The following is a 10,204-nucleotide window of genomic DNA, read 5'->3' on the forward strand; positions in this document are numbered from 1 at the left end:
TCAACCTCATATCCTCCCCAGCTGTTTCACAGGCTCCACAGATTTACAGTTCAGAACAGAGAACTGCACTTGGCTGACAGGCCTGTCAGGAGCCCTGTCCTCAGCCTTTTTCAGAGTCAGCTGCATAGGACTTGCTGTACATTAACTTCTGCAGTGATTTTGGCGACAGACACAGATGTTACACGCCTTGAGCATATAGACACAGGCCGTGTGTGAAGCTCCGAGGGGAAGGCGCACACACACTTCAAACCTGCTGGAGTGTTTGTGCTTGTAAGCACTTGAGAAACTGAGCCAGAATCAAACACTCTGTCTTGATGAAGGAGGAGGAGGAGGAGGAGGATGAGAGAAAAGTAGAGCAGATGGCCCTGTGCAGATAGACTCGCACACCAGGAGCGAGGTGTTTTCTCTGAAGGACGAGGGCTTGCATTGTTGTGGCAGCAAAGGCCGCTCCACTGCACTGCGCTCCAGGGGTCCCCAAAGAGCGGCGGTCTTATGGTGTCAGTGTCCCCGCAGTCCTCGTCCCCCAGCCCTGCTCCATTGTGATCCCTGCTTTTTAATTTCTCAAATGCAATCAAGTGTGACACAAACTGTTTACCTAGCGTGTCTGCCACAACCAGGAGGAGAAAAGGAGCAGAGAGAGGAGGGGGGGGGCAGGCTCACAAGCCAGAATCTCTGCACAAAATAATCCTCCATAATACCAAAGAGTTTAAAGAGGCTTTGCCAACACCCCCCTCCCTCCCTTCCTCCTCACTTTGCTCTTTTGAAAAAAGGAGCAGGAGATAAAGAGAGGAAAAAAGCATGGAGGAAAAAAACACACTAAAGGAGAGCTGTTAAATTCGCCCCTCAGTCTTGTTTGGGATTGCTAATTATTGTTCTTTTGGAGCGCAACAATTGGGGTATTAAGGCGTAAGCAGCTGTAGATAACATCCAGAGGAGGGCAAGGAAGGGATCGGGAAGAAGCGAGCAGCCGGGCACGGGGGACACAGATAATGGGCTGACAGAAGGGGAGCCATGATAGGGTCTGGTCCGTGACAGAGCGTCGCTCTCTGTGCTGCACCTCAAGAGGAGACAAACCCGCTCAAAGTCTGGAAAAGTTCCCGCTTAAGAATCGAGAGGGGTTACAACAGGTCAAGTTTATGTACAACATTAATATACTGTACATAAACTAATAATTATAACTATTGAAATTACCCAAAACAACTAATTCTTGATAAAGACTTTAGATAGATAGACCTTTATTGTCATTATCGCAAGGACAATTAAATTGCAGCAACCGTTTCAGTGCAAGTGGCATAAAAAATACAGAACATAATATAAAAAATACGATATAAAGTATAAAAAATATGTAGAAAAATATATACAATGAACTGTGCCATATAAGACTATGATGTGCAAAAAAGCGAGCATTTAAATAACCAGATTTACAGATTTACATATGCATATGTACATAAGCAGTATATAAATATATGAACATGTACTGTACTGTTTGAAGAAACTTTAAGGTAAAGACAATACAAAAATCTGTTTAAGCATAATGTTAAAATCTTTTGTGCAACTGCAACACAATCTAAATTTTAGTCACTGTGTGAGGAACACTCTTAAGAACCTGAACTTCTGGATGGAAGAAGAAAGATTACTGAACAACAATCAATGCATGAAGTACTTTGGACTAAATTTGCCATCTGTTGCCAAAACAAAATAAGAGAGACATGAGGAGTAGAACAGCCACAAAAGAAATGTTATAAAATTGGCTCCATAACAGAGAGATTTGATGTAAGACTGATTTGGTTTGAAAATGGCTGCTTCCTGAATTCACAAGGAAATTTGCTTGAAAGATGGAATCTAATCTAAATAGAGGATTCATGTGAAGCTCTTCAAGTAATTCAGTTCGTTTGGAGAGTAAAAGTCAGATTTGGAACGCTTGTCTGCAGTAAAACCATCAACTTTGTAATGTCACAAAGACCAGAAAGAGAACAACTTAATGCCTAATATTATATTTCACAGTTTTAGCTAAAAATAACATCAAGGTGTTATGTTTTACAAATAAACCTCTTTAATGGTAAAAATCTGAGTTTTCAGTATTTCTTTGTCTTTGTTACGGTTTAGAAAAAGTTGTTGCTAAACAACTCATAACTGCTTTAGACAGACACGCCATTCTGGATCAGTTCCAGTCAGGTTTTCACAGAGCTCACTCCACTGAAACAGCTCTTCTCAGAGTAACAAATGACATCCTGATGCAGAGGGATGCAGGAAACTGCTCTGAGCTTTTACTTCTGGACTTAACCGCAGCCTTCGACACTGTCGACCATCACGTCCTCCTGGACAGGCTGAAAAACTGAGTTGGAGTATCCGGATCCACTTTAAACTGGTTCACCTCATACCTTACAGGTAGATCATTTTCTGTATCCTCCAGGTTTAAGTCCTCCTCTGCATCTCTCTCTTCTGGTGTGCCACAAGGCTCTGTTTTGGGACATTTACTGTTTATTTTATATCTGCTACCTTTGCAGCACATTTTAAACACTTAATGACGTTTCTTATCACTTTTATGCTGATGACATTCAGCTTTATGTGTCTTTTAAACCTCAGGATGTTTTTAAGATACAGATTTTATGCAGGTGTTTGGATTCGGTCAAGAGTTGGATGAACGACAATTTTCTCCAACTAAATGAAGCTAAAACTGAGATCCTCGTTTGTGCTCCTGACAAGTCCCCCTCCCAGATAGTCCAGTGGCTCGGTCCACTTGCCTTTCTTCGGGCCCTCTGTTAGAGACCTCGGGGTAACCTTAGACCCAGTTTTATCTCTTGACTCTCATGTCGCTGCACTTTTTAAACATCTGGATTTGAGGAAGCCTCATATTAAATGGAACAGAAATTGCTGCAGAAAATGAAATGATTTTACATAGAAAAACCACAATTTTAAAAAGTTTCAAGCACCTTCCAGCAGAGGTTGAGGATGAAGGTCCTCAGAGCAGAAGCAAAGCAACCTGGAAACACATGGTCTCACACACAAACAGGCTTTTATCCTGAGTGAAGAGGCTGGCCAAAGTCATCTGGAAGCTTCAACATGCCAATAAATAAATAAAGCTGTAATTAGCAGGGAAAGCAGTGCCACCTGTTGGTGTCCCACCCCTGTGAACTCAGACTATTATATGGAGCAGTGGGACACACCTGAGCCTGCAGAGACTCTGTGTAAATGAGTTGGCACGTGCTGAATGCTGTGTGAGAGCTAAGTTTTTTGTTTCTCGCGGGCCACCCATGTAAGCACGAGTGTTTTGTGCTCCTCCATTTGTATGGAGGCTTACTGAGCATATGTGCTGCTGCGGAGAGAGGGGAATTCTGACTCTGAAATGGGGGTCCAGCTTCATGTCCTGGGGCCCACCTGGCAGCACTGAGCAAATTCAGGGGCAGCTGGCCTGAGGGGGGGCTCATGATCAGTGTGGGGGGGTCTTGCATGGGCTCTGCCCCACCAGAGCCAGACAGTAGGAGGCAGATGGAGCGGCCATGGCTACTGCCAGGGGGGGCATCGGGGCTAGAGAGCTGAGGGAGAGGGCCAGCATCTCTAAGCTCAGACACAAGTAAAAAAATGATGAATAAATATCATGAATTAAAAACGAAATTACTGATCAGCTCATGTGTTGTGAACCGAATGTGATCAGAGAAAGCGGTGAGGAGGATCCACACCTCGTGATGCAGCAGCTTCAAAAGCAGTTTTTTAGTGGTGTTCAGGCACACTTTGCTGTGAGTCTGTTGTGAATGTGCGCTGGAGCCTGGAGGAGCTGGAGGAGCTGGAGGCAGCCACCGACCGGCTCCTGCAGTCCAGAGAGCCACAGATGCTCCGCTGCTCGTGTGTTGACTCTCTGTAATTTGTTTGCTCTAATTTGTTTTGCCGTGCCAGGGGAGTTCTGATTTTAATTTTGCTCTGTGTGTGTTTACCCCTCTTTGTGGATCGCTGATCTGTTAAGCACGGAGAGAATGAGAGACAGTCAGGAGAGGAGGGTGGGCAACTCGCACAGCCAAATTAAAAAAAAAAAAAAAAGAAGCAGTGCAGATTGTTTTAAGCTCTGGCAGCCCCTTCAGGCCCAAAGGCCTCGCTCGCAGCCTGCACCTGCTCCGTCCCCCGGGAGTCTGGTTCCTGAACCGTGGCCCTCGTTTCTCCTCGAGCCCCCTAGCCCAGCATCCCCTAGTCCCCTTTGCGTTTCTCCTTTTCAACTTTTCTTTTTTTGCTCTTCGGTGTCTTTCATTCCGATCTCCTCTCTGCGCACCACTTCTCTGCTCAGTACCACCTGCTCCTCTTCTTCTCCCTCTTCCCCTCTGCTGCCCGCTTATTTCATCTTCGTACTTCCACCTCCCTCCTGTCCCTCCTCCTGCAGGAGCCCAACAACAACTCACATGTTCAAAACTGTCAATGATGTTCTTTATTGAAACTTTCAAGTCACTCCACTTTTTCACCTGCAGGTCAGTCTGTATTTACATCACACCAAAGCAGAGTTCCAGTAGCATCTCCTTATATTATGGCTTTTTTCTAAAGCTGTGATTCTTCGAGATATGATGACTGACGAGCATGTCACTCCGGCTCTGGGACATGGGATTCAAACCAGACTCGTCATTCAGCGTCTCAGCAGAGGCTTCTGTTTTGGTCATCTGAGTACATTACAAGGGATTTGACTTTTTTGGTTTTCTTTGTCTATAATTCTCTTATGGATAAAACTGCAGTTACCCAAGCAGCATAGGGAAACCATCAGTGCTGCTCTGTTTAAACCCAGTTATGAGTCTACGTTCTCCTGGAAGTTTTTTTTGTGGTTTTGGAGTTCCTCAACTCATCACTAAGTTGGTCTGTATTCATCAGTTTGTGATCAGACAGAATTTATCAGCTAATAAACTTTAAAAAATGAAGCTAAAATACTGCCCAACCATTATGAATGTTCATTAAATTGGAGTAACTTTAACACTCTTCTCATAAAAAATGATGGAAAACTTGGTATCAAGAAAAAAAAGTCTGTTAGTCATTTTAAAGATCTTCCTTTTATTTGCTAATTTAAATATGCCAAATAAAATCAGAATCTCTAAGGATGCATGAAACGATAAATATGTATCGTGTATGAGAAATGAAACTCAAGCTCAGAGTTCATCCAACACTTTTGCTCCGTTTGCATGATGACACTCATCATTTCAACACAATCATCTGTTCCATCAACACTCTGCTTGTTAGCGCTCCAAAATGTTGCTAGTGATTAGATATTGGAAAATAAGCATGACCTGCCCCTGAAAAGTCAGTAAATTCCATTTACTTTGCATGTACTGTATTTGTCACATCTCCATTCTGAGCTAAATGTGACAACAATGTTCATTTACACACATCCCTGACTCAGTCTGCAAAGACTTTTGTATCGGCTGACGAGCCTTCAGATCCATAACATTCAACTAAGCATGTAAGTTTCTTTCACAGGATTCATATTTAAGAACACACTTCATGTCCTGCTGTACATCCGTCTCTCATTCGGCCTCCACAACAGGCTCCTCCCCCCTGAACAAAAGGTGAAAATAAATTTCCACTAGTGCAAAACATCTCTCTTTGAGAGCAATTAGAAAACAAATATTACCAAAAAAAATAAATAAATTGACACAGATATTCAGATCAATAATAACATGGCACTAATAAATGATATCACAACAAAAATCACTGCAGGGTAGTTTCACCACTTCTAAAGAAAAATAAAACTCTGAGCACTAAGGCTGTTTTAATGCTGCGCTCAATTTGGGTACACAAGTATGCATGCACGCCCACATGACACCTACATGACAGGTCACATGACTATTAAACTGCAGATCTTCTTGGGGATTTTTGGCAGAAACAACAGGATGACTGCTAACTCCACCTTGTGGTGAAATGAAGAACTACACCTCAACAACAGAAGAAGGTGCTGGTAAAAGAAAATCTCTTCACACAATTGCAGGAAAGAGACAAAAGTAACGAAACAGGCACAAATCTGCTCATTTTCCCTCATCTAGTGGACGGTGAGAAGTTTGGTTGTAGTCTGATGGAGACATATCCCTTTTAGGAAACAATGTCCTCCCACAAAAGCAGCATTAAGAAATGACACGAGGATCCATGTGGGACACGATCTGGCACTGTCTGTGTTTACTATTCAGCGCACGGATGGTAAACAGCAGAGACACGGCAGCTGTTCCTTTTATGCCACGTGACGGATCTCCACCTGTTTGAGCGGGTGTTTGCGCTGCAGTGACACCGGCAGAGTGGCGATTAGTTGCATCATTTCATCACGAGCGAAGTGCCACCTGTTTTCCCCGGCAACACTCTTTCTTCTTGGATGTGTTTCTTCACAAGATCAGACATTTACTTTGCGTTCACCTTCCACAGCTACTTCTGATCTGAGGACGAGACAAATAAGGCAAAGAGGAACTGCGGCGGGGCAGTTCTGACAGCACAGGAGGGGAACGGGCCACGCCGCAGCATGTGCAGCAGGATGAGCTTCTGTTTCTACCCCCTGCTTACAAAGTGCTGGGTGAAGATGCTGCAGAAGAGTTTCCAGTTGACCCTCCCGTTATTCTGTCAAACCTCCAGGTCTGGCATCGACTCCTCTTTTAGCTGAATGTCATTGTCCGACCCCGTGCCCACGTCTGAGTCAAAGAGGGAGTGGTCGGAGTCGGGGGTGGGCGTGTGCGAGTGTCCCCCTGAGTGACTGCTGCCGTCGCTGTCCTCCAGCGTGTCAGTCCTGGAGAAGAGGCCCAAGTCCAGCAGACCGGCGGGACTGCTGCTGCTGCTGCTCTCGCTCTCTCCGTCGTAGTACATGTCCTCCACCTCCACGAACCACTCGGGCCAGAACCTTCTCCGCATGCGCTCACAGAACATGGCCAGGTTGATCAGCTCTCCTGAGGGGGAATCAGTTAAACCAACGTCATCAGAAACCAGCAGATACAGAGCTCAGCGCTCTGTGACGGTTGCATAAAATGATACACTTATTCATCAGAATTTTTAATTTATTTTTTGCCATTAAAATTTAAAAAAATGTTACATAAAATTAGAAACATTCTCATTTAATCTGAAGCAGCTGCAACATCACTACAATGTTGAAGACTACTACTGCCATCTAGTGGCAGCAGATAAAATAACAAATCTTAAATGTTTTTAAATGTTTTTGTGCAATTTTTTTGTCACATTTATTGATAACTTGTTCTAATATTTAGCAGCTTTGAATTATCAACATATTTTTCAGTAATTAATCATTGAATTTGTGCTGAACAAAGACGTATTTCTGCTGAATATGTGACCTGAGCTGGTCCAACATGAAGAGAAAAGACCCACAGACAAGTGGGAAGAACAATTAATTGTCAGGTTTTCTGGATTCAAATATAACACAAAATGTTCAAGATGCTTAGATCTGTGACCAAGAGCAGCAACATAATCAGACCTTTAAAACACAGATTTTGAATTTACTGACATTATCAAAAACAGACACAAACAATTAAGACTTTCTTTAACCCTTTGGAGCCAACGGCCTAAATCTCAGTTTTTGTCAACTTTTGAAATTTTCTCTGTATTTTCAATTTGAAAGTTCTTATCTGGTTTCATTTTAATGTGGCACGAATTTTTTTTTTTTAATCATTTGTCCATGTTTTATTCAAACACTAGACATAAAAATCATACAAAAATAGAAAATCCCGTCTGGAAAGAAGTGCTTAAATTTGCTAAGGGAACCTCAAAATCTGTTTTTACAACTGTCCAACCACCTTCTAAACCCACTTTATCTCTTTTAGGCTCACCAGGTTGCTGGAGCCTATCCCAGCTATGGTTGGACGAAGGCCATGTTGCCAGTTCATCTCAAAACTGCATTTATTATTCACATAAATGTCAGCAAGTGCTGTACGACAGAGTAAGCTGGTTGTTTTCGGTGTTTTTGCTGCTCTCAGTCTTGCTGCAGACAGCACAAACATCAGCACAGACCATGATGCTGAGCCTGAGCAGAGGCTGACCTTTGATGAGTTGCTCCGGTCGGGTCCCAGGCAGGGTCCACATGGCCTGAGCCAGATGTCCAAACACGGTGGCATCCAATGTGGAAATCTTGGAGCCCATAAAATATTTTTTGTCCCCTTTAGAAAAGACGAAGCAGAAAAACGTTGATGCAGAGACACGAATAAAAGAGCCGTCATTTAAAGCAGTCCACTAAGATGTTTAAACTTCCAGTTTTTAAAGCAGTTAAATATACTTCTTTTATGTTAAATGATTGTCTTTGTTGTGTTAAACATTTTACTTGCAGCAGAATATTCACCTGCTGCCTTAAATCAAAGATTTATCATAAATAAAAAACCTCCAAGAATTCTTTCTGTAACAAGCTTTGCAAAACTTTAACGTAAAACAGAAACTTTGAATTCCTAAACTTTAAAGTCCCACTCCAATCATCTTGTAATTTATTGAAAAAGCCTTCCCAATGGTTTTTTATTTACGATTATGCTGTTTTTGTCCAAAATAATAATAAAAAAAACACTATATCATTTTCTAGGACATAGTTTCTGCAGAGCAGCAAGTTTTCATTGGAAAGTCAGTTCTCAGTAATAAGTGGGACTGTTGGCGCGGACTAACCCCGCCCTCAATCCCTCAATTTCTGATAGGGAAAACTGTGATTCTGCTCAGGTATAGAATACGGCGGTGATGCTGTCTCATACCCAGCAGGGTGGCCAGCGTCCTCAGGTCCTTCTCCATCAGACTGTACACCTCCTCCTTGGAGAAGCGTCCGATGCCGTGGCCGTACATCTCTCTGCGCACCATGCTGCAGTTCAGGTGGCTCAGCAGCCACTTCAGGGTGTCGCTCAGAGGCCCGCTCATCGCCAGCAGCTTCTGGGTCTCCTCCAGGTTGTCCACCCACTGGCAGTACGCTATCGTCCTAGGAGAAGACATGTGGACGGATCGTTTGTTTTGTGTCAGTCTGATTCAAATGCCAGGAATTTCTGCTGTTATGTTAGTTTAAATGAATCTCTCAGAAATGCTGCACAAATCCACTGGAAGTCATCTTTCATTTTAGACATTTTTAAAGTTTTGGATGCTGGAGATGACTAGCAACGTGTCCTTCCACATTAGGAAATCCTGCTGTTTGCACTTGAATTAAATAATGTCCAAAATGTCTTGAAACTAGTTTAATAAAACAAATCATTTCTTTAAAAAGTCTAAACCAACCAATAAAACATTTTAGCATCAGTTCTGCTGGATTTTCTCGCATATATTGTGCAATCCTAATTCTGTGTGGTTGAAAACTAAATTCAAGCTTTCTTCATAATCTTCAAATCTTCATAATCTCCAGTGAGCAGTAAAAACAAGAAATAAGTCACTCATGCAATATTTAAACTGTAATGAAGCCTGTTACCAAAAAAAATATATTTTTTATTGTTTTATTAAAAATATGTCAGAAAAGCATTTCTACTCAAACAAGGTGATTCTCAAAAAGCTACTAGAGGAAATGTAGGGATATCAGAACAAATAAAGCATCACTAATCAGAACAGAACTGAGGAAAAGATAAACACCAGAAGATACAAAATAATTATATATATATAAATAACAATAACAAAGCGTGAACACTCCATTTAGAAGAGAAGGTGGAATCATGATTCTGAATTCAGAAAAAAACGGAACTTATGAAGTTGTACAGTATTCAACACAATGTCTAGAAAACAAGGATATTAAACTTCACATGAGATAACTACTGTTTGTTTTTAGGGGTAAAAAGTCCAGTTTAAACTTAAAAGAGGCAAACAAGTCTTTCTGTCTGAGCTTTCAACTGTTGTTTGTTTTCTTCACCATTTAGAACAGTCAGGTAGCATAGTTGATAAAATGAAAATCTGGTATTTTAATTGTTTTAGTACACAAATCTATAATTTTATCAGTTTTTTTTCCCTTTCTTAAAACATTTCAGTAATAAATACATGATTACTGACTTTATTCATGCATTTATCCCCAGCAGGTTACTGACTGCCTGTAGCATCAAGAAAAGACCTTAACTTTCCTTTATCATCCACTTGGGTTAAGGGGTCAGTTTGGACCGTCTTAAACCAGCTTTAAAATATGCTATCGTCTCTTGATTATCTTGTTCTGCTTCCTTATCCATGGAAATGTTTGTTTTATTATTTTATTTATGGATCTCTGGGGTTTTAAAAAAATAAATAAGCAGAAAAATAACCTCAAGAGAATCATTGA

At 41.7% G+C, this 10,204-nt stretch overlaps 1 protein-coding gene across 3 annotated transcripts in view; it reads right to left on the reverse strand.

Annotated features, from left to right (window-relative positions):
* Positions 1–4,391: 4,391 nt before the first annotated feature.
* The window catches only part of faxcb (failed axon connections homolog, metaxin like GST domain containing b), a 22,539-nt gene continuing 16,726 nt past the window's right edge, over positions 4,392–10,204 (reverse strand). For all 3 annotated transcript variants that reach the window (XM_024268423.2, XM_024268424.2, XM_024268425.2), the window contains 3 exons: positions 8,682–8,899; positions 7,992–8,108; positions 4,392–6,890 (listed from right to left, as the gene is read on the reverse strand). In XM_024268423.2, the coding sequence (XP_024124191.1) occupies positions 6,571–6,890; positions 7,992–8,108; positions 8,682–8,899 (655 nt within the window). In that variant the 3' untranslated portion in view covers positions 4,392–6,570. The remainder of the gene's footprint in view (positions 6,891–7,991; positions 8,109–8,681; positions 8,900–10,204) is intronic.

The sequence above is a fragment of the Oryzias melastigma genome, linkage group LG16 (genome assembly GCF_002922805.2).
Source record: "Oryzias melastigma strain HK-1 linkage group LG16, ASM292280v2, whole genome shotgun sequence".
NCBI lineage: Eukaryota > Metazoa > Chordata > Actinopteri > Beloniformes > Adrianichthyidae > Oryzias > Oryzias melastigma.